The 25,107-nt window shown below is 47.2% G+C and overlaps 1 protein-coding gene across 1 annotated transcript in view; it reads right to left on the bottom strand.

Moving 5' to 3' along the window:
- Positions 1–24,278, bottom strand: part of LOC140460003 (uncharacterized) — a 110,865-nt gene extending 86,587 nt beyond the window's left edge. The window contains exons 1-4 of the mRNA XM_072554408.1: positions 24,049–24,278; positions 22,739–22,867; positions 15,420–17,064; positions 1,486–1,677 (exon numbers count right to left, since the gene is read on the bottom strand). Coding sequence (XP_072410509.1) covers positions 1,486–1,677; positions 15,420–16,673 — 1,446 coding nt within the window. The 5' untranslated portion in view covers positions 16,674–17,064; positions 22,739–22,867; positions 24,049–24,278. The remainder of the gene's footprint in view (positions 1–1,485; positions 1,678–15,419; positions 17,065–22,738; positions 22,868–24,048) is intronic.
- Positions 24,279–25,107: the final 829 nt, after the last annotated feature.

Raw genomic sequence — 25,107 nt, 5'->3', positions numbered from 1 at the left:
TCTACACGTGACTCCAGACCCACAGCAGTCTGGTTGACTCTACACTGCCCCTTCCTGGCAAATGAGCAGGGAGCCACTTACTTGGAGACAGGGTATGGGTTAAAATTGCTGAGTGAGGCAATACTTCCTCCGGATTACGGCTGTACCAAGGATCCAATTACAAAGGGACAACTTGGTGCTGACCAATAGTAAAGACAGTGAGGGGGAGGAGGGACAGGGGAGGTGTGGTGTGTGCACTTTGACCTTGAGCTGTTCAAAAAGCAACTTCTTTTTCTCTGCCTTTTTGCTGGGGGGATCTGAAGCTGTAACAAAGTTGGGTTGCAATAAAGGTTACCTGAACTTACCACCGGGCTCAGACTCTCATTGAAAGCTTTGAGCTCCAAGAGGTTTTTGTTTTAAAGCTGCTCATTTCTTTCAGCCTCCTGCACTAAGTTTAGAACATGGAACATAGAACAGTACAGTGCAGAACAGGCCCTTCAGCCCTCGATGTTGCGCTGACCTGTGAACTATTCTCAGCTCGTTCCCCTACACTATCCCAAAATCAACCATGTGCTTATCTAAGGATTGTTTACATCTCCCTAATGTGGCTGAGTTGACTACCTTAGCAGGGAGGGCATTCCATGCCCTTACCACTCTCTGCATAAAGAACTTGCCTCTGACATCTGTCTTAAATCTATCACCCCTCAATTTGTAGTTATGCCCCCTCGTACAAGCTGACGTCACCATCCTAGGAAAGAGTCTTTCACTGTCTACCCTATCTATATCTTATATGTCTCTATGAAATCCCCCCTTAGCCGCCTTCTTTCCAATGAGAACAGACCCTCTCTCAGCCTTTCCTCATAAGACCCTCCCTCCAGACCAGGCAACAACCTGGTAAATCTCCTCTGCACCGTTTCCAATGCTTCGCACATCCTTCCTGAAATATGGGGGCCAGAACTATACAGGATATTCCAAATGGGGCCGCACCCGTGTTTGGTTTTGTTGCAGTGTGATATTGCGGTTCCAGAACTCAATCCCTCTCCGAATGAAACCTAACACACTGTATGCCTTCTTCACAGCACTATCTACCTGAGTGGCAACTTTCAGGGATCTGTGCACATGGACTCCAAGATCACTGCCTTCCTGTTATTCTTCCCAAAGTGAATCACCTCACATTTAGTTGCATTGAACTCCATTTGCCACCTCTCTGTCCAATTCTGCTAATCCATCCACCTATGCCTGTATCTAAGTCATTTATAAAAATGACAAACCGCAGTAGTCCCAAAACAGATCCTTGTGGCACACCACTAGTAACCAGACACCAGGCTGAATATTTTCCATAAACCACTACTCGCTCCTCCTAGTTCAAGTATCTGTAATAAGATTAACATTAGAACAACAGCAGGATTCAAAAACCCAACTGGACAGGGTCCACTCCTTTTCATGAGATTCCAGGATTCTCTCCTCCTCTTTCCCCCTTTTGATTGGTGCGGTCAATTAATTTACCATGGTGCAGTTGGACCCAAGCTGAGCGCCCAGTGACTGTGACCGCCGTAGGGGTGGGAAGTAAAACCTGGAAGGGGCATCCCAACGAGGTTGGAGACCTTTGCCAGTCCAGTTCTTGACAAGCACCAACGAACCGGGCTCTACCCGTGACGAGGCTGAAAGGGAGGGAACATCGCTGGAGGTCACACGCTCCTGGGAGTGAAAGGCACACATAACATTGGTTAAAGCAAGAACATAACCAATCATTGCTTCGGTCATGTGATGGACGTGGACTGAGAAGGGAGCCGAATCATTCCAAGGGGTACGGAGGGGGTGTCTCTCTGGTCAGCTGGAGACAGTCGTGTCTTGCCCGCAGACATGGATCGCATCTGGAATAAGGCCACAGGGATTAACATAACCAGGAGGGGCCAGACTCGGCCATTAATTTGGCAAGTTTAGTCTTGAGTCTGGTTAAAACATTCAACAAGGCCGGCCGCCTGCGGATGATAAGCACCGTGCAGTTGCCGACAAATACAAAGCTGGGAACAGAGTTCTCCGTTAATATTACATGCAAAGTGTGGTCCATTGTCCGAGCTAATGCACGCAGGTATACTGAAGCGGGGAATTATTTCCTTAAACAAAATCTTCACCACAGTCTCAGCAGTAGTCTTAGGAGGAGGGTAGGCTTCAATTCACTTCGAAAAGACATCAAGTATAAGCAAAACATATTTATAGCAACTCAACTCATTTCTCCAACTCAATGAAGTCCAGTTGAAGTGTCTCCAAGGGACCCTCCAGCAAAGGAGTTCTTGTAGAGATACTTGAACTAAGAGGTGGGGGAAGTGGTGGGGGTGCTGGTACGATGACAAGTTAAAAGGCTCCTGGACGGGCATCTGAATATGAAGGGTTCAGATGGGTCAGGGCCAAGTGATGGCAAATGTGACTGGAGTCATAGAGATGTACAGCACAGAAACAGACCCTTCGGTCCAACTCCGTCCTTGCTGACAAGTGAGCCAACCCAATTTAGTCCCAGCTGTCAGCACCCGGCCCATATAGGGGGCAAGTGATGGCAAATCTGACTAGATTAATTTAGGATATCTGGGCAGGTTGGGCCAAAGAATCTGTTTCCGTGCTGTGTGACTCTAATTGTCTTCAGTGAAAGCAGAAGTGTGGTTGTGAAGGCTGGACATTCAGAGCATGTTTTGCCCTGACTGGGAGCAGAAGAGTTTGACTGAAGTGTATTGGTGTTAATGCCTTGATGTCTCATTTTGCTCCCACCTTCCCGGGGCCTTAACCATTTTGTGTCCGGTTCTTCCTCAAGAAGCTGCATTGCAGGTTCGCCCTGAATTGACACTTTTTTTTTGCTTCCCAAAATCAGACCTGCTCACTCTCAGCAGGATCCCAGTGTTGTGAAAGATATTAACTTTCAGGTGGAGGTATCCAAAATTCAGAGAGATGTTAGTCTTGATGTTTTTGCTTTTCAGCATCTTCAGGAGAGTTAGTTAGAGTGGAGTGAGAACAGAGGGGAAGGGAGAGTGGGATGGTGCTTTTAATTTTGTGGAACAGCAAAAGAAAAGAATATTCCACAGAAAGTACAATTGCTTGTTCTGAATTTCTACCCTGCACGGATAGTGATGACTTTTGTAATCTGTTTTTAACAGTGTATTTGAAGATCTGAAGACGGAAGCTTCAAAATCAACAGATGAAGGCCTTATGCCCGAAACATTGACTCTCCTCCGATTCGGATGCTGCCTGACCTGCTGTGCTTTTCCAGTACCACACATTTTGACACTGACTCTCCAGCGTCTGCAGACCTCACTTTAACGTCAATGTCTGACAGTCGCTCAATCCATTGGGACCGGAAACAATTTTCAACTGAGTCTGTGAGAAGCAGCAAAGTGTTTTGGTTCCTGTTTGAGGATGTTTTCAGCATCAGTGGGACTGTTGCAGCGCACTGAGTGTGGAGCCTGAAACAGGTCTACAGCCTGGGAAGGGGAATTCAGGGTGGGGAGGGGCTCCTCACACGTTTGTGTGTAACTGAAGGTTCGGCCACGGAGTAACCCGAGGAATCCCACCCCATGGAGAAATGGTGGAAGTGTGGCGACTGCAGGAAAAGCTTCCGTGTCCCCTCTGTCCTGGAGACTCATCGGCGCAGCCACACCAGGGAGCGCCCGTTCCCCTGTCCCGTCTGCGGGAAGGGCTTCAGCTAACCCACCAGCGGATCCACACTGGGGAGACACCCTTCAGCTGCCCAGAGTGCAGGAAGGCCTTCAGTGATTCCTCCATCCTGCTGAGGCACCAGTGGGTCCACACGGGGGAAGAGGCCCTTCAGCTGCCCTGAGTGCAGGTAGAGATTTACCCAGGCCTCCAACCTGCTGACTCACCAGCAGATCCACACAGGAGAGAGGCCCTTCAGCTGCCCAGAGTGCGGGAAGGCTTTCACCAGCTCTACCAACCTCCGGAGGCACCAGGGAGTTCATGTACCATCGCAGGTGGATTGAAGGCGCGATGGCTGAGTGCCATTATTGACTGGACTATCAAGCCAGTTCCAGGGGCTCCCGGGTTTGAATCCCACTGCAGCAGATGGTGCGATACAGTGTATGGGTTGAAATTGCCGAGTGAGGCAATACTTCCTCCAGGTTAAGGCTGTACCAAGGATCCAATTACAAAGGGACAACTTGGTGGTGACCAATAGTATAGAAGTGAGGTGGGTTGGAGGGGGAGGGGGAGGGGGGGGGTGGGGTGGGCTTTGATCTTGAGCTGTTTAAAAAGCAGCTACTTTCTCTCTGCCTTTTTGCTGAGGAGGATTGAACTTGCCAACGTGAACCACACTTTGCAGAGAGAGGAAATTTCTCCGGATGGAATAGGTTGATGGAAGTCAACAATTGTCAGATTATTTCATGAAAATAACAGCTGGTATGGGGATCCCAGAAGAGGGGAGTCTGTAATGACACACAGAAACAAACCCTTCAGTCCAGGCCAACCAGATATCCTAAATTAATCAAGTGACCCATTTGCCAGCATTTGGCCCATATCCCTCTGAATGCTTCCTATTCATGTCTCCATCCAGATACATTTTTTTCTTCGGACAATACTTGGGTGAGAGCCAAGATATGCAATACCTCAATGTATAATAATGAAGCAGCTCATTTATTCTGAAACTATTTCAATTAGTTGGTCAATTGCCAAATAATAGCTGCATAACTGTTGTCAATATTGATACCCAGGAAAGCTATTTTGTTTAATATATTTACTTTGTAAAGATCTTATCCAAATTATAAAATGATTGTATTTTCATATGAAATGAAATTTGCAGTGTTTTATTAAATGGTTGAAAGTAACTTTGCACTTAATTGCTCTGTTTGGGATTAAACATTGTGACTTAGCTAAAAGTGATCTTTCATAATATATGGTGAGTCTATTAACAAACGAATGTTGCCATTTGCTCTCAAGTTAGCTCAGATTCAATTTGAAATTCTTGAATGAGTTGAATAAGGGGTAAAAAGTAAATATTTATTGCACTTTTCTGAAATTCTCTGCACTGCCATTGTAGTTGGTTAAACAAAATATGTATCTCTCTTCATAACTTTGATATCACCACAAATCCTAGGAACCCCATCCAGGACAAACGTATAAATAGAAAGTAGGAGACAACAGCTTCACTTCACTTGGAGGTCACCACTGATGATGTTACCTAGCCAGGTAATGAAATGTCTGGATATCAAACCTACAGCTCAGCGAGCAAACCTGCACCCTAAACATTCTACTTTGCTGAAAGACTGCACAATCTGCAGGCAGTCAATACATGTAATATATTGTAAATTCCACTTTGAAAATAGATAATGGGCCCACTACGTTTTGGATGTGAGCATAAGTGGTATAGTAAGTAAGTTTGCTGATGACACCAAAATCGGAGGTGTAGTGGACAACGAAGGAGGTTACCTCAGATTACAATGGGATCTTGATCAGATGGGCCAATGGGCTGAGAAGTGGGAAATGGAATTTAATTTAGGTAAATGAGAGGTGCTGCACTTTGGGAAAGCAAATCCTAGCAGGACTTATACATTTAATGGTAAAGTCTTAGGGAGTGTTGCTGAACAAAGGGACCTTGGAGTGCAAGTTCATAACTCCTTGAAAGTGGAATTGCAGGTTGACAGGATAGTGAAGATGGTGTTTTGTATGCTTTCCTTTATTGGTCAGAATATTGAGTACAGGAGTTGGGAGGTCATGTTACTACTGTACAGTTGGAATATTGCGTGCAATTCTGGTTCCCTTCCGATCAGAAAGATGTTGTGAAACTTAAGGGTTCAGAAAAGATTTACAAGGATGTTGCCAAGACTGGAAGATTTGAGCTATAGGGAGAGACAGAACAGGCTGGGGCTGTTTTCCCTGGAGCGTCAGAGACTGGGGGGTGATTTTCTATAGGATTATAAAATCATGAGGGGCATGGATAGGATAGAGAGACAAAGTCTTTTCCCTGGGGTGGGAGAGTCTAGAACTAGAGGGCATAGGTTTACACCGAGAGGGGAAAGATATGAAAGAGACCTAAGAGGCAACCTTTTCATTTAGAGGGTGGTACGTGTATGGAATGAGCTGCCAGAAGAAGTGGTGGAGGCTGGTACAATTACAACATTTAAAAGGCAACTGGAGGGATATGGGCCCCCTGCTGGCAGGTGGGACAAGATTGGGTTGGGATATTGTGCACATGGATGTGCAGGTTAGGTGCATTAGTCAGGGGTAAATGTTGAGCAATCGGGGTAGGGGAATTGTGTGGGTGGGTTACCCTTCGGAGGATCAGTGTGTAGTCTTTGGGCCGAGTGGCCTGCTCCCACACTGTGGGGAGTCTCTAAAGGGGAAGGGATTTTTGTAAACTGTGCAAGGTAACGCAGGTGTAGTGCAGGGGCCTGCTGTTGGCCTTGCCCCGCCCCTTGCTCCTCCCCCTGTTGTTGAGCTGTCGAAAAAACAGCTACTCTTTCTCTGCCTTTTTGCTGGGGGCATCTGAAGCTGTAACAATGTTGGGACACAATAAAGGTTACCTGAACGTTCTGCCGGGCTCAGGCTCTCATTGAAAGCTTAGAGCTTCAAACGGTTTTTGTTTCTTGCAGCTTCCTGCATGTGTTTGCTCCTCATGTGTTTTTCAAATCTTTCTCCTCTCCCCTTAATTTGCAGCCTAATCTTGAAAGGACACATGCCATTCACCTTATCTAGGCCCCTCATGGTTTTGGAAACCTCTATAAAGAGAGCAAAGAACCCTACAGCACAGGAACAGGCCCTTCAGCCCTCCAAGGCTATGCTGATCGAGATACTCTATCTAAACCTGCCGCCTATTTTCTAAGGATCTGTATCCCTCTGCTCCTTGCCCATTCATGTATCTGTCTAGATACATCTTAAATGACACTATCGATCCCACCCCTACTGCCTCTGCTGGTGATGCATTCGAGGCGCCCACCACCCTCTCTGTAAAGAACTTTCCATGTATATCTCCCTCAAACCTTTCCCCTCTCACTTTGAACTCGTAACCCTGAGTAATTAAGTCTTCTCCTCTGGGAAAATAATTCTTCCTATCCACCCCGTTTACACCCCTCATGGTTTTTCGGCCTCGATCAGGAACCCCCCCCCACCCCGCCTCGACCTCCTTATTTCCAGTGAAAATAATCCTAATTTACTCAACCTCTCCTCATAGCTAGCGCTCTCCATAACAGGCAACATCCTGGTGAACCCCCTCTGCACTCTCTCCAAACGTATCCACATCCTTTTGGAAATCTGGCGACCGGAATTGTATGCAGTATTCCAAATGCGCCAAACCAAAATCTTATATAACTTTAACATGACCTGCCAGCTCTTTTCCTCAATCCGTCCGATGATGGAACATGTGTTGTATGCTGCCTTGACCACTCTACTGACATGCATTTGCCACCTTCAGAGAACAATAGACCTGAACACCCAGCTCTCTCTGTACATCAATTTCCCCCAGGACCTTTCCATTTACTGTATAGCTCGCTCTTGAATTGCATCTTACAAAATGCATCACCTCACATTTGTCTGGGTTGAACTCCATCTGTCATTTCTCTTCCCAACTCTCCTATCTATATTCTGCTGAAGCGTCTGACAGTCCCCTTCACTATCTGATTTTCCATCAATCTGAATGTCATCTGCAAACTTGCTAATGAGGCACTCGATACCTTCACCTTTCAACCTCCTGTGCTCCAGTGAAAAAAGTCCCAGCCTACCCACCAATAGGTGTGAATTCTGTCTTGGTCCCAATGTCGAGTCAGCCTGACATTTTTGATAGAAAAGCTATGCATTTAAATTACGTTCTTGAGAAAGTTACTGAAAACAGGTTCTGGGATTAACATACCAAAGAACAGAACTCCATTCTAAAAGATGGAAGATTTAATCTAAATTGTTTAATGTATCACATCTCCATGATCTGGACTCCGTTGGCTATAAATAGTCTAATCATGATCTTATTGTCCACAACCACCTGAAGCAGCAGCAGCACTTCAGAGTGCCAGAGATCCGGGTTCAATTCCCACCTCGGGCAACTGTCAGTGTGGAGTTTGCACATTCTCCCCGTGTCTGCGTGGGTTTCCTCCCACAGTCCAAAGATGTGCAGGTTAGGTGAAGAGTGGCCACGCTAATTTGCCTGTAGTGTTAGGTGAAGGGGTAAATGTTGGGGAATGAGTCTGGGAGGGTAGCTCTTCGAAGGGCTGGTTTGGGCTGAAGGGCCTGTTTCCACACTGTAAGTAATAAAATCTAAAATAAATCTAATCACTCTGAAATCTAGGGCTTCCAAACAAACCATGTTATGGCAGCAGCGGGAGGTGTGGATTATATTCACTAAAAACAGTTAAGCAGGTAGATAACACGTTCGAGTGGGAAGTGTGTATAACATGATCTCACAACTTCTATACTCAATGCTATTAGCAATGAAGGAAAGCAAACCAAACGCTGCCTTCACTACTCTGTTCACCTGAGACTCCAGCACTCCCAAGGTCTCTTTATTCTGCAAAACTCCCCTTAACTGTGTCAGTCCTGCCTGGATTGCTTGACCAAAATACAAACCTCTGATTTCTCTAAATTAAACTCCAACTGACACTCCTCGGCTCATCAGCCGATCCCATAAATTCTAATTTATAGTGAACTCTTTCCTCTCTTATTCCCTGGAAACCGAAAATCTCCATCCCACACTAACTCCCTCCATTTTCACTTTGCTTATAGCGGAAGAATGTAACTGAGAAACATATCAGCCATGATTGAATGGAATGAGCAGACCTGCTGGTCTAATTTCTGCTCCTGTGTCTTGTGGTCTCTTGCTGTCCTGGACACCGAGAGAGAGAATTGGGACCAGCATTGAACCGATCATGACTGGATATGGATCTACCTGCATCGAGGTGGATGGGCTGGGACTTTCACTGGAGCAGAGGAGGAGGAGATGTGACCTTATCAAGGTTTATAAAATCATGAGGAGAGAGACGAGGTGAACGACGGGTGTCCTTCCCCTAGGGTTGGGGTTTCAAGATTAGGGAGCAAATTTTGATGGTGACAGGAGAAAGAAATTTTCAAAAGACTTGAAGGGCACAATTTTTTTTTATAGAGTGGTTCACGTGTGGACTAAATGTCTAGAGGAAGTGGTGGATGCAGGTACAGTAACGATGTTTAAAAGACATTTGGATAAGTTCATGAATAGGAAAGGCTTGGAGGGATATGAGCCAAAACACTGGCAGGTGGGACTGGTTTAGTTTGAGAACATATCAGCATGGACTAGTTGGACTGAAGGGTCTGTTTCTGTAACTTGGTTCTATACTAGTCTTTAAACCATTTTCTTGCCTTCCCCATAAACATTCACATAAAAATCAGATGAACTCAGCCTTGAATATATTCAATGACCCCCTAACTGCAAGAAGACATCCCTACTTCTGAACTCAATTCCTCTTGCTAATACACCACTTGCCTTGCTCATTGCCTGCTGCACCTGTCTGACAACTGGCACAGAAGGACACTGATGCCCCTCGGAACATCCACACATCATTCCTGATGAAGAGCTCGTGCCCCAAACTTCGACTGTCCTACTGCTCAGATGCTGCTTGACCTGCTGTGCTTTGTCAATTGTGGTCTTCTCTACATCGGGGAAACCGAGCGTAAACTTGGGGAACGGTTTGCTGAGCATCACAGCCGGGTCCGCAGAGGCTGAGCGGACTTCCCAGTCTCCACCCATTTTAATGCCCCTTCCCACTCCCCTTCTGACATGACTATCTTTGGCTTCCTCCATTACCACAACAAACCAAACCACAAATTGGAGGAACAAAATCTCATCTTGTCTGAGCAGTCAACAGCCTGGATGACTCAACACAGAGTTCTCCAATTTCAAATAATCTCCCATCCCATCCCCCAACTCACTTCCCAGCCCCTTCCACTCTTCCCTGCCAACTAGATTCCTTCCTCCCATTCACCAACCAGGTCGTACCAGGTTATGATGATAAGGCAGGAACAGGATACAGATTGAGGATGATCAGCCATTATCACAATGAATGGTGGTGCTGGCTTGAAGGGCAGAACAGCCTACTCCTGCACCTATTGTCTATTGTACCCTCTACCTGTCTCCACCTATCCCCACTTCAATACCCTGCCCCCAGCACACCCTTGTTCCACAGCTCTCCCTATACCCACCCCCAGTCCTGAACAAGGGTTACACCAGATACCTCGACTTCTCCACCTCCTGATACTGCCTGGCTTGCTCTTCCAGTCTCCTGTCCGTCTATTTTGCCAATTGAGACACATGCCTGGACTAACTTTTCCAGAGTCTGTCCCCTCACCGGATTCACTCCCATTCCTTTCAGTTGCTCCAAGTCAACACTTGAACCCCAGAATGAAACGTAAATGGAAAAGGGGGTGAGAAAAGAGAGTGTTGTACTCACATGTTGGACGGAGGAAAGAAGTTGCAGTCTGAGGTGAAGCTCAATCTTCATTCAGAGAGAGGAGGAGCAGGACCTTAAGAAGCTCATGGTCCAACTTCCACATTCACCAATAGGGGAGCTCCGAATGGCAGAAGGACAAGTCTCCCCCTGGTCCTCCAGTGCTCCTTATTCGTCCATCAAAAGTAGGTTTCACAACTTTTCTGCCGACAGCGAGGAACATGCCCAATGTTTTGGTGACATTGGCAAACACGTGCCCTGCTTGTTGACACTGAGGAGTGTACACAACGTGCTCTGTAGCAATGCTGATGGTATTGACAGATTTTAAGTTTCCAAATACCTATCGGAGAACAAAAAGGGCAGAGCCATAATATCCCCCCCCAATGTGGCTCGATATTTGGCAATGTTTTTAAGTCTTTTCCTCAGTGTTGGGGTGAGACTCACAACTAGAGGGAATAGGTTTAGGGTGAGGCCACAAAGATATAAAAGGTTCCTGAAGGGGCAACGTTTCCATGTGGAGGGTGGTGCAGGTATGGAATGAGCTGCCAGAGGAGGTGGAGGAGGCTGGTATAATTACAGCCTTTAAAAGGTATCTGGATGGGTATATGAATAGGAAGGGTTTAGAGGGATATAGCGCTGGCAAAGGGGACTAGATTAATTCAGGATATCTGGATTTTCCTAACGGCCGCCCTCCCGCCGCTTCCTCGCTCGAGCGACTTCTCCTCCCAACCGCCTTCACCCCCGCGTGACGTCCGTCTGCACGTGGGGGATGGGCGGGGCCGGGGGTGGGGGGATGGGCGGGGCCGGGGGTGGGGGGATGGGCGGGGCCGGGGGTGGGGGATGGGCGGGGCCCGGGGTTGGGGATGGGCGGGGCCCGGGGGAGCCTCACCGTCACCAAGTCACAGCCACCTCGCGCTACAACTGTTCATTCACAAAAACAAACTCTCCTGTCTCACTCTGCAGCTGCGGGGGGCGGGGACACTGCCACGTTTCGAGGAGCCCTGTCTACATTGGGAAAGCTCACGGCTCAATTTAAACAGATATTCCGACATCGAACGGAACGGCGTCATATCTAAAGGGGCAAATCTGCATTTTAAAGGGACGTGGACATTTTAACGGGTATTTCTGCAAATAAAGAGGTTTAAATGGACAAGATTATATTTCAAAGGGATGTGGGCACATTCAAAGGGATATCTTCATATGTAAAGTGACGCAGTTATATTTAAATGAATCTACATTTCAAAGGGACGTTGCCCTATTTATAAGTAGAGACAATCTGTGTCCCAATGTTGAGTCTTAGAAAAGCTCTGCATTTAAATTACATTCTTGAGAAGGTAATTTATAGATTAGGGTGTAGAGGTTAGGGAGAATTGGCCGTGCTAAATTACCCAAAGTGACCAGGGATGTACAGGTTAAGGTGGCTTGGCCCTGGGAAATACAAAGTAAGGGGTTGGGTTATGGGTGGGATACTGTTCAGAGGGCCAGAGTGAAATAGATGGGCTGAATGGCCCGCTTCCACCTTGTCGGAATTCGATGACCCTCCCCACAAAGGAGCATTTTATCTGCATCTATCCTGTCAAGCCCCTTTCAGAATTCTACTGGTTTCAATAGAGGTATACAGCACAGAAACAGACACTTCGGTCCAATTCGTCCATGTTGACCAGGATTCCAAACTAAACCAGTCCCACTTGCCTGCATTTGGCCCATATCCCTCTAAACCTTTCTACTCATGTAACCATCTGAATGCTGTTTCAATGTTGTAACCGTACCTGCATCTACCACATCCTCAGCAAGTTCATTCCACATGCAAATCACCCTCTTTCAAAATGTTGCCCCTCTGGTTCCTTTTAAATCTCTCTCCTCACATTAAAAAAAGCCCCCTAGTTTTGATTTCCCCTACGCTAAGCAAGAGCCATTTGCTATTCACCTTACCTCCACTCTTCATGATTTTATCAATCTCAATGAGGTCACCCCCAACTTCCTGTGCTCCTGTGAATAAAGTCCCAGCCTCTCCTCATAACTCAAACCCTCCACTCCTTCCAACATCCTGGTAAATCTTTATTAAACTCTCTCTAATAGTGTTCTTCCTATTACAGGGTCACCAGAATCGTACTCCGTACTCTGAAAGTGCCCTCACCAACATCCTGTACAACCTCAACATGATGTCCCAACCCCGATACTCAATGGGGTGAACAATGAAGGCAATGTTGCAAAATGCCACCTTAACCACCCTAACTAGCAGTAATGAAACTATCAAAGAACTATGTACCTGAACACCACCACCCCCCCCACCCCACACACACACACACACACACACACACACACACACAAACTCACACACAAACTCACATGCACACAGATACACACACACTACTCTGTGGGGTGAAATTGTATTGGCAGAACTATATTTGCAGATACATTCAAGTCTGTTCAAAAAGCACACAATCTGCAGGCAGTCAATGCATGTAATATTTTACAAATTCAGACTTTGGAAACAGAACCAGTCTGATTCAAGATTGGAATACCAACAGACTGAAATCTCACCTTTAATGCATTGTCTGAGCAGACATGTCTTTTTTTTTTATAAAACCTGAAGTCATCTCAAGAACATTGTTACACATTAATGAACCAAAGCCCACACCCATTCTAAGAGATGAAGACTATCTAAGTTTGTTCAATATATTCTATCAGTTGCATGACACTGATCTTTTGATGTAAGTTCTGTGTCTTATGATGCTGTTCTATGAGGCTTATGTGTCGATGAGGCAGGATGGTACAGATGAGGCGATTGAGAATTACAGATCACCGAGGAAGGATTGAAAGAGAGAGTTAAGAAGAGCAAAGAGAGGACACGAGCAGTCTTTAGCAAACAGAATAAAGGAGAAACCGAAAGCTTTCGATAGGTATGTGAGGAATAAAAGGATGATTAGGGTAGGAATAGGGCCAATCAAAGACAGAAGTGGGAAGTGGAGTGTGGGCCCTGTAGAGTTCGGAGAGAGGCTAAATGAACACTTCTCATCAGTGTTCACTCAGGAAAAGAATGAGGTACGAGATATTGGACTCGAAAGGACCGAGGTTGGTTACACACAGGTGTTATCAATTCAAGGAGGAGTGAAAGTGGACAAGTCCCCTGGGCTAGATGGGATTTATACAAGGATTCTCTGGGAAGCGAGGGAGGAGATAGCAGAGCCTTTGGCTTTGATATTTGAGTCGTCATTGTCTACGGGTTTAGTACCTGAGGACTGGAGGATTGCAAATGTGCCCTTATTCAAGAAGGGCAGCAGAGATGACCCAGGTAATTATAGACCAGTGAGTCTTACATCTATTGTAGAAAAGATTAGAAACTGGAAGAAGGCAGCGAGTGGTGGTTGATGGAAAATATTCAGCCTGGAGTCCAGTTACTAGTGGTGTTCCACAAGGATCTGTTTTGGCACCACTGCTGTTTGTCATTTTTATAACTGACTTAGACACAGGCATAGGTGGATGGATTAGTAAATTTGCAGATGACACTAAAGTCGGTGGAGTACTGGACAGTTTGGAAGAATGTTACAAGTTGCAGGGGGATTGGATAAACTGCAGAATTGGGCTGAGAGGTGGCAAATGGAGTTCAATGCAGCTAAATGTGAGGTGATGCACTTCGGGAAGAATAACAGGATGGCAGAGTAGTTGGTCAATGGAAAGATTCTTGGTAGTGTGGATGTGCAGAGGGATCTTGGAGTCCATGTACATAGATCCCTGAAAGTTGCCACTCAGATGGGTAGTGCTGTGAAGAAGGCACACGGTGTGTTAGGTTTCATTCGTAGAAGGATTGAGTTCTGGAACCGCAATATCATGCTGCAACTATACAAAACACTGGTGCAGCCATATTTGGAATATTGTGTATAGTTCTGGTCGCCCAATTACAGAAAGGATGTGGAAGCATTGGAAAAGGTGCAGAGGAGATTTACCAGGATGTTGCCTGGTCTGGAGGGAGGGTCTTATGAGGAAAGGCTGAGAGACTTGGGTCTGTTCTCATTGGAAAGAAGAAGGCTAAGAGGGGATTTGATAGAGACATATAAGATGATCAGAGGATTAGATAGGGTAGACAGTGAAAGACTCTTTCCTAGCATGGTGACGTCAGCTTGTACGAGGGGACATAACTACAAATTGAGGGATGCTAGATCTAAGATGGATGTCAGAGGCAAGTTCTTTATGCAGAGAGTGGTAAGGGCGTGGAATTCCCGACCTGCGAAGGTAGTCAACTCAGCCACATTAGGGAGATGTAAACAATCCTTAGATAAGCACATGGTTGATTTTGGGATAGTGTAGGGGGACAAGCTGAGAATAGTTCACAGGTCAGTGCAACATCGAGGGCTGAAGGGCCTGTTCTGCACTGTACTGTTCTATGTTCCATGTTCTAAACTTAGTGCAGGAGGCTGAAAGAAATGAGCAGCTTTAAAACAAAAACCTCTTGGAGCTCAAAGCGTTCAATGAGAGTCTGAGCCCGGTGGTAAGTTCAGGTAACCTTTATTGCAACCCAACTTTGTCACAGCTTCAGATCCCCCCAGCAAAAAGGCAGAGAAAAAGCAGTTGCTTTTTGAACAGCTCAAGGTCAAAGTGCACACACCACACGTCCCCTTGTCCCACCTCCCTCACTGTCTTTACTATTGGTCAGCACCAAGTTGTCCCTTTGTAATTGGATCCTTGGTACATCCGCAACCCGGAGGAAGTATTGCCTCACTCAGCAATTTTAACCCATACCCTGTCTCCAAGTAAGTGTCTCCCTGCTCATTTGCAAGGAAGGGGCAGTGTAGAGTCAACCAGACTGCTGTGGGTCTGGAGTCAGGTGTAGGCCACACCGGGTAAAGGATGCAGCTGGAACGACTGAGTGAATCCTTTCCCCCAATGGTGGTTCCCTTCCCTAACAAGGGAGAGAGTGAATCAGATGGGGGCTTTCTCCCCCGCACCACCCCCTCCCTGAAACGGTCTCATTGTTAGATTCCGAACTCCACGTTTCTGACCGAATACCGATTCTGCCATCTGTCTTGGCGGGATTCAAACCCGGGACTCCCCGGAACCGGGTTGATAGTCCAATCGATCCCCCTGCAATGGCACGTGAACTCGCTGATGGGTCAGCAGGTGGGAGGTGCGGGTGAAGCCCTTCCCGCACTGAGAGCAGGTGAACGGCCTCTCTCCGGTGTGGATCCGCTGGTGGGCCAGCAGGTTCGAGGAATCGCTAAAGGCCTTCCCACACTCGGGGCAGCTGAAGGGCCTCTCCCCCGTGTGGACACGTCGGTGGCTCCGCAGGTTGGAGGAGCAGGTGAAGCCCTTCCCGCACTGAGAGCAGGTGAACGGCCTCTCCCCGGTGTGGACCCGCTGGTGGGTCAGCAGGGTGGAGGAACTGCTGAAGGCCTTCCGGCACTGAGAGCAGGTAAAGGGCCTCTCCCCCGTGTGGATCCGCTGGTGCCTCATCAGGGAGGAGACTTCGGTAAAGGCCTTCCCACACTCGGGGCAGCTGAAGGGCCTCTCCCCCGTGTGGGCCCACTGGTGCCTCATCAGGGAGGAGATGTCAGTATAGGCCTTCCCACACTCGGAGCAGCTGAAGGGCCTCTCCCCGGTGTGGACACGCTGGTGTCTCCGCAGGGCGCAGCCGTGGGTAAAGGCCTTCCCACACTCGGGGCAGCTGAAGGGCCTCTCCCCCGTGTGGATACGCTGGTGCTTCTGCAGGGTGGAGACGTCTGTGAAGGCCTTCCCACATTCAGGGCAGCTGAAGGGCTTCTCTCCCGTGTGGATGCGCCGGTGGCTCCGCAGGGCAGAGGAATAACTGAAGGCCTTCCCACACTCGGGGCAGCTGAAGGGCCTCTCCCCCGTGTGGATCTGCTGGTGCCTCATCAGGGAGGAGATGTCGGTAAAGGCCTTCCCGCACTCGGGGCAGCTGAAGGGCCTCTCCCCAGTGTGGGCACGCCGGTGCCTCATCAGGGAGGAGATGTCGGTATACGCCTTCCCGCACTCGGGGCAGCTAAAGGGCCTCTCCCCCGTGTGGACACGCTGGTGCCTCATCAGGGTGGAGGAATATCTGAAGGCCTTCCCACAATCTGGACAGCTGAAGGGCCTCTCCCCCGTGTGGTCCCGCTGGTGGGCCAACAGGTGAGAGGAATGTCTGAAGGCCATCCCGCAGTCGGTGCAGGGGAATGGCCTCTCCCCGGTGTGACTGCGCTGATGAGTCTCCAGGGCAGACGGGACACGGAAGCCTTTCCCACAGTCACCACACTTCCACGGTTTCTCCACGGGGCGGGATTCCTCAGGTTTCTCCATAGCCACAGCTTCAGCTGCACACAAACACGTGTAGAGCCCCTCCCTGCCGTGAAGTCCCCTTCCCAGGCCGTATAACTGTTTCAGGCTCCACACACAGTGCGCTGTAACAGAGGGGTCTCTCGTCCAGTCCCACTGATGCTGAAAACGTCCTCAAACAGGAACCAAAAAGTGTAGATCCCTCTCACAGAAATCACAGTCAAAAATAGTTGCGGTCCCAATGGATTCAGAGACTGTCAGACATTGACATCAAAGTGAGGACTGCAGACACTGGAGAGTCAATCAAAAAGCACAGCAGGTCAGGCAGCATTTGGAGAGCAGGAGAGTCAATGTTTCGGGTGTAAGCCCTTCATTCGTTGATTTTGAAACTTCAGTCTTCAGATTTTCAAATACTCTGCAAAAAGGGATTACAAAAGGGATGATCAGTGCAGGGTAGAAATTCTGAACAATCAATTCTACTTTCTGTGGAATATCCTTTCCTTTTGTTATTCCACAAAATTGAAAGCACCATCCCACTCTCCCTTCCCCTCTGTTCTCACTCCGCTCTAACTAATTCCCCTGAAGATTCAGGATCTTACAGGGGCAGAAAAAGCAAAAACATCAAGACTGACATCTCTCTGAATTTTGGATACCTCCACCTGAAAGTTAATATCTTTCACAACACTGGGATCCTGCTGAGAGTGAGCAGGTCTGATTTTGGGAAGCAATAAAAGTGTCAATTCAGGGTGAACCTGCAATGCAGCTTCTTGAGGAAGGACCAGACACAAAATGGTTAACGTCCCTGGGAAGGTGGGAGCAAAATGAGACATCAAGGCATTAACACCAACACACTTCAGTCCAACTCTTTTGCTTCCAGTCAGGAGAAAGTGAGGACTGCAGATGCTAGAGATCAGAGCTGAAAATCTGTTGCTGGAAAAACACAACAGGTCAGGCAGCATACAAGGAGCAGGAGAATCGACGCTTCGGGCATGAGCCCTTCTTCAGGGCTCACGCCTGGTTCGTCAATTCTCCTGATCCTTGGATGCTGCTTGACCTGCTGCGCTTTTCCAACAACACATTTTCAGCTGCTTCCAGTCAGGGCAAAACATGCTCTGAAAGTCCAGCCTTCACAACCACACTTCTGCTTTCACTGAAGACAATTAGAGTCACACAGCACGGAAACAGAACCTTTGGCCCAACCTGCCCAGATATCCTAAATTAATCTAGTCAAATTTGCCATCACTTGCCCCCTATATGGGCCGGGTGCTGACAGCTGGGACTAAATTGGGTTGGCTCTCTTGTCAGCAAGGACGGAGTTGGACCGAAGGGTCTGTTTCTGTGCTGTACATCTCTATGACTCCAGTCACATTTGCCATCACTTGGCCCTGACCCACCTGAACCCTTCATATTCAGATGCCCATCCAGGAGCCTTTTAACTTGTCATCGTACCAGCACCCACCACTTCCTCTGGCAGCTCACTCCATCGCTCAAGCGACTCCACGTTGAAAGCATCTGGTCTGGTGCACCAGATGACACCAGGATAATCTCAGATCGTTCCAGATGGCATCGATACTCAGTCAGTGACTTTCCCGATCAGGATGTTGTACGTGATCAAACAGGTCAGTGAGTAGGCGATCCCCCACCTCTTAGTTCAAGTATCTCTACGAGAACTCCCTTGCTGGAGGGTCCCTTGAAGACACTTCAACTGGATTTCATTGAGTTGGAGAAATGAGTTGAGTTGCTATAAATATGTTTTGCTTATTGCTGATGTCTTTTCGAAGTGGATTGAAGCCTACCCTCCTCCTAACGCTACTGCTGAGACTGTGATAAAGATTTTGCTTAAGGAAAGAATTCCCCCCTTCAATATACCTGCGTGCATTAGCTCAGACAATGGACCACACTTTGCATGTAATATTAACGGAGAACTCTGTTCCCAGCTTTGTATTTGTCGGGAACTGCACGGTGCTTATCATCCTCAGGTGACCAGCCTTGTTGAATGTTTTAACCAGACTCAAGACTAACCTTGCCAAATTAATGGCCGAATCTGGCCTCTCCTGGTTATGTTAATCCCTGTGGCCTTATTCCAGATGTGATCCATGTCTGCGGGCAAGACACGACTGTCTCCAGCTGAGAGTCTCTCTGGTCACCCCCTCCGTACCCCTTGGAACGGTTCGGCTCCCTTCTCAGTCCACGTCCACCACGTGACCGAAGCAATCATTGGTTATGTTCTTGCTCTAACTAGTGTTATGCGTGCCTTTCACTCTCAGGAGCATGCGGCCTACAGCGATGTTCCCTCCCTTTCAGCCTCATCACGGGTAGAGCCCAGTTCGTTGGTGCTCATCAAGAACTGGACTGGCAAAGGTCTCCAACCTCGTTGGGATGGCCCCTTCCAGGTTCTACTTCCAACCCCTATGGCGGTCACAGTCGCTGGGCACTCAGCTTGGGTCCAACTGCACCATTGTAAATTGATTGACCGCACCAATCAAAAGGGGGAAAGACGAGGAGAGAATTCTGGAATCCCAACAAAAGGAGTGGACCCTGTCCATTTGGGTTTTTGAATCTTGCTGTTGTTCTAATGTTAATCTTATTACAGATACTTGAACTAAGAGGAGGGACATGTGGGGGATCGCTTATCTCCTCACCTCTCTGATCACGTACAACATCCTGATGGGGAAAGCCACTAAGTATGGATGGGACCAGGAATGATCAGAGATTATCCACCACCCATACTGAGGAGATGTCGTCCAGTGCACCGGACCAGACCCCTTTGACGTGTGGAACGTGATGAAGATTGATTATTGTAATGGACTGTTCCATCAGAAAGACCAGATGGTCCATCTGGACAGTAGAAATCAGGGGGAGTTACCATGGCGTTACCGAACCTGTCTTTTTGATCTTACCTGCAGACGCAAGCCTAGTGAGGATAAAAATGATCAACCCCGTCATTATGGTAAATATTTTAAGGATGCCCAGGAACACCATCCCTTTTTGTAGGACGGGCCGACTCGAGAAAAGGGAAGCCTGATAGGGGAAACTCCTCAATCCACAAGGAACTTATTTATACAGGCCCACAGAACGCTCTTCACACCAGAGGCAGTAGTATGTTACTCCTCTCTATCGGGAGATGACTGACTTGCCCCGTCCCCAGTCCCCGATTCCAATCTATTCGTCAGACTCCCTCCTGCCGACCCTCCGCGGTAATTAACTCCCATCCCTGAGCTGACAGGGTCTGCTCCCGTCCTGGATTCACTCCCATTGCTCCGAGTGAACAGATTTTCCCGCCCCACCATTTGCCCAGACGGAGGGATTTTCATTCATTCAGTGTCACTTCCGCGTTGTGACGCCACAATAGGAGCGGGTGGGCGGGGCCAAGCCGGGCGCACGCATTGCGCCTGCGCTGTCCTGCCCTGCACCGTTTGCAACCATCCCTTCGCTTCAGAGAATCCCCACAGTGTGGGAGCAGGCCACTCGGCCCAACGAGTCCACACCTAACCCTCTGAAGGGGAACCCACCCATACTGCTCTACATTACCCTGACAAATACACCTAACCTGCACATCCCTGGGCACTGTGGGTAATTTCGCACGGCCAATCCCAATCAAGGCCAGTGAGCAATGTAGTGATGTGGGAAATGAACATCACAGAATGATGGAGACAAGGAGAGGAAATGTACCAGCAATTAAATCTGGATTGCAAAGATCTAAACCGAAAACAGGGTGTCTGCATGTGTGCTGCACTGTTACAAAAGTGAATGAATTGACTGCACACATTGAAGAGAATAATTATGGTCTGAGACTCCTTACAGAGACGTGGCTTCAGGACGACAAGGATTAGTCCTTGAACGTCGAGGGGGTAGTCAAACGGGAAGCTAGGTGAAGGTAGAGGGTTGGCATTGCAAATCAAAACACTGATCACAGTAATCCGGTGTCAGGTCGGATTTCAGGTCCTGGCTTCTCTGTCCTCTGTTGATCTCCCTGTTCTCAAAGAGCAAGATGTTCAGCTCTGCTGAAGTTTTGATTCCCCAACACCCCACCCTTCAACCCCTTTACTCCTTCCAGAACAATACAACATTCAGTCAATCGAAACCCAATCCACTACCTCCCAGCCTGACAACCGACCAGTCACAGAGTGTAGTCGTACCAGGGAATCAAACAAGAAAAGTGAAACAAAAAAAAGAAATAAATACGTGCTCATGCTTAATGTTTGTCAATAGGAAGTAAACCAGATATAGGGGTCTCCCAGGATTCCGATAGTGCCCTACTTGAGGAATTCTCTTTCCCTTACATGTAACTGTTCGTACGCAGCTATGATTTACAACAATATTTACACCAACAGAAATAAAGCATCTGTTACCAAATAGACAGAGATACACAGCACGGAAATAAACTTTTTTGATGTAAGTATACACAAGTCCTTGGGGGTGAATTTGCATTTGCAGAATTATATTTTCAGATAAATTCTATTTTGCTCAAAAATGCACAATCTGCAAGCTGTCGGAACATATTGTATTTTATAAATTCCTACTTTAGAAACAGAACTAGTCAGATTCAAGGTGGGGATAAAGACAGACTCTGACTTTTAACGCATTGTCTGAGCTGAGATTGGATTAGATTCCCTAGAGTACGGAAACAGGCCCTTTGGCCCAACAGGTCCACACTAACCTTCCAAAGAGTAACCCACCAGGCCCCATTCCCCATATTTACCCCCTGACCAATGCATGTAACACACCGCGCAATTTAAGCATGGCCAATTCACCTCACCTGCATATTTTTGGATTGTGGGAGGAAACCGGAGCATCTGGAGAAATCTCATGCAGACACGGGGAGAATGTGCAAACTCCACACAGACTGTGGCCAGTGGCTGGAATTGAACCTGGGTCCCAAGCGCTGTGAGGCAGAATTAAGAACCACTGAGCCACCGTGCCGCCCAGATGTTGTTACCTTTTGTTATAAAACCTTATGTTATCGAGATTTACATATGAATGGTAGTTGCAACCCACTGTAAAAGATGAGAGGGGTAACAATCCAGATTTGTTCAATATATCATTTCAGTAGCAGGACATTGTCATGTTTTCCCATAAATTCTGTGCGTTCTGATCTTATACTCCGCAACCACCTGATGATGGAGCAGTGCTCCGAAAGCTAGTACTTCCAAATAAACCTGTCGGGCTATAACCTGGTGTTATGTGATGTTTAACTTTGTCCAGGTTCGGGTGGATTGACCATGCTAAATTACCCAGTGTTCAGTGTTGTGCGGATTCGGTTGGATTGGCTGTGCTAAATTACCCATAGTGCCCAGTAATGTACAGATTAGGTGGGTTAGCCATGGGAAATAGTTTCATAGTAATAAAAGCAGGAGTCAGCCATTTGGCCCATCCAGCCTGCCCCGTTCTTCATTGTGATCATGGCCGATCTATCCATCATCTCAGCTCCTCCTAGCAACATTGCCCCAACTACCCTTAATTCCCCAACCATGCAAAAGCCCATTTTGAATATACTTAATGAAGACAATTCCATAGATTCACTATAGTCCAGGAAGAGCAGTAGTCCTCACTTTCTCCTCCTCATCTCTGTCCTAAATCTACTCCCCCTAATCTTGAGGTCTGGTCTTACCCACCAGCAGAAATGACTGGATAGGGTCCGGCTTCATCCCCACAGTGTAATGAATTCCCACTTTCCACCAAAATCTGGGATGTACTCACTCACTTAGTCGATGTCTCACAAATGCAAGATTTCATTGTAACTTCTTCTGCTCCCAGTAAAGACAAAACACCTTTGAAAGCTGCTCTGAAAGTCCAGTCTTCACAACCACACTTCTGCTTTCGCCAAAGACGATTAGTGTCGTACAGCACAGAAACAGACCCTTTGGTCCAATTCATCTGATCAGATATCCTAAACTAATTTAGTCTCATTTATCTGCATGTGCCCCATATCCCTCTGAACCCTTCCTATTCATATCCCCATCCGGATGCTTTTTAAATGTTGTAATTGTACCCACCACCACCACTCCCTCTGGCAGCTCGTTCCATACATGCACCACTCTCTGTGTGAAGTTGCCCCTCAGGTCCCTTTGAAATCATTCCCCTCTCACCTCAAACATATGCCCTCGAGCTTTGGACTCCCTTACCCTGGGGAAAAGACCTTGGGTATTCACCATATCCATGCCTCTTACAAACGTTTATCAGGTCACCCCTCAGACTCTGATGCTTCAGGTGAGGATCTAAAATTTGAATTTAGGGTATTGTCAGACTCAACAAGTATATGTAGGTTTTTACTAACCACAAAATGGCTTTTCAATTTAAAATAATACACAAAATGGCTGAGAATAATGATTGAACTCTGTGAACTTGTCCTGCTGTTTTGCAGAATTAAGCTAAAATCCAAAGATAAGAGGACAATGGAGTTTGTTTAAAATGAACACTGACACATTAATTGACCATTTGAACTAACCTTGAGCTGCTACCATGGCATGATGATTTACGTAATTCAGACCCCTTTCCCAGGAAATATCATTGGATTAACCTGCTCTAAATCATGTCACCTTATTACATTTGATTGGTCTTCTCTTGTAATTAAGGCTGTACTGTCTCTTAAAAAAACCTAAATAAATAACGTGTCATTTTCAAATGTAATTGCACAACTTCGCCATGGAACACAGAAGCTTTAATCACTGTGTTGTTGGACAGAATTGGGTCAAGATGCCTTATTAAACTGATAACCTTGCTTTGTACAGACTGCATTTCATTGATTCTTTAGACCAATCGCGAACTAAAAGGCCCCTTAAGAGGGGTCTAGATCTTCACTCTGGATAGCTTGACCTGGCCAATTAACCCTAACCTGCACATTCCTGGGAACTATAGGTAATTTAGCATGGCCAATCCATTCTAAGCTGCGCATCCCTGGACACTATGTGTAATTTAGCACAGCCAATTTACACAAACCTGCACCTCCCTGGGCACTGAGAGTACTTTAGCATGATCAATCCAACCTAACCTGGACAAAGTAAAAAAAAAAAATCACACACACCCAGGTTATTGTCCAACAGGTTTATTTGGAAGGACCAGCATTTGGAGTGCTGCTCCTTCATCAGGTGGTTGTGGAGAAGATCATAACGCACAGAATTTATAGAAAAACATTACGGTGTCCTGCCACTGAAATGATATATTGAACAAACCTGGATTGTTAAGCCTTTCAGGTTTCATAGTGGTCTGCAGGTATCATTAATATGTAAATCCCAGAACTTCCTGAAAGACACTTCCTTGAAATAACTTAAGGTTTTATAACAAAAGGTGTCATCTCAGCTCAGACCATGCGTTAAAGGTGTGAGATCAGAGTCTGTCTATATCCCAATCTTGAATCAGACTAGTTCTATTTCCAAGGCAGGAATTTATAAAATATTACCTGGATTGACTGCCTGCATGAACTGCCGAGTCTCACCCACCAGCTGAAATAAATGGATAGGGTTGGGCTTCATCCCACAGTGCAAAGAATTCCCATTTACCACCAAAATCCCAGATGTACTTCCTTACTCAGTTGCTCTCTCACAAATGCAAGACTTGATTACATTCTTCTGCTCCCAATAAGGGCAAAACACTGGGTGCCTCCGAGCAGAGCGCTTTAGGGAACATCTCCGGGACACCTGCACCAATCAACCACACCGCCCCGTGGCCCAACATTTCAACTCCCCCTCCCACTCTGCCGAGGACATGGAAACCCTGGGCCTCCTTCGCTGCCGCTCCCTCACCACCAGACACCTGGAGGAAGAACGCCTCATCTTCCGCCTCGGAACACTTCAATCCCAGGGCATCAATGTGGACTTCAACAGCTTCCTCATTTCCCCTTCCCCCACCTCACCCTAGTTCAAAATTTCCAGCTCAGCACTGTCCCCATGACTTCTCCGGACTTGTCCTACCTGCCTATCTCTTTTTCCACCGAGCCACTCCACCCTCTCCTCCCTGACCTATCACCTTCATCCCCTTCCCCACTCACCTATTGTACTCTATGCTACTTTCTCCCCACCCCCACCCTCCTCTAGCTTATCTCTCCACGCTTCAGGCTCTCTGCCTTTATTCCTAATGAAGTGCTTTTGCCCGAAACGTTGATTTCGCTGCTCCTTGGATGCTGCCTGAACTGCTGTGCCTTTCCAGCACCACTAATCCAGAATCTGGTTTCCAGCATCTGCAGTCATTGTTTTTACATCTTTGAAAGCTGCTCAGAAAGTCCAGTCTTCACAACCACACTTCTGCTTTCACAGCATGGAAGCAGACCTTACGGCCCAACTTGTCTGGGCCGACCACATATCTGAAATTAATCTAGTCCCGTTTGCCAGCACGTAACCCATACAACTCCAAACCATCCCGATGCATTTTAAATATAATCGTATCAGCCTCCACCAACTCTTCTAGCAGTTTGTTTCATATATGCACAACTGTCTCTGTGAAAAAGTTGTCCTTCACGTCC

Source organism: Chiloscyllium punctatum, chromosome 36 (genome assembly GCF_047496795.1).
Source record: "Chiloscyllium punctatum isolate Juve2018m chromosome 36, sChiPun1.3, whole genome shotgun sequence".
In the NCBI taxonomy this organism is placed as follows: domain Eukaryota; kingdom Metazoa; phylum Chordata; class Chondrichthyes; order Orectolobiformes; family Hemiscylliidae; genus Chiloscyllium; species Chiloscyllium punctatum.
The sequence above is the reverse complement of the archived record's forward strand: the minus strand, read 5'-3'. Positions and strand labels throughout refer to the sequence as shown.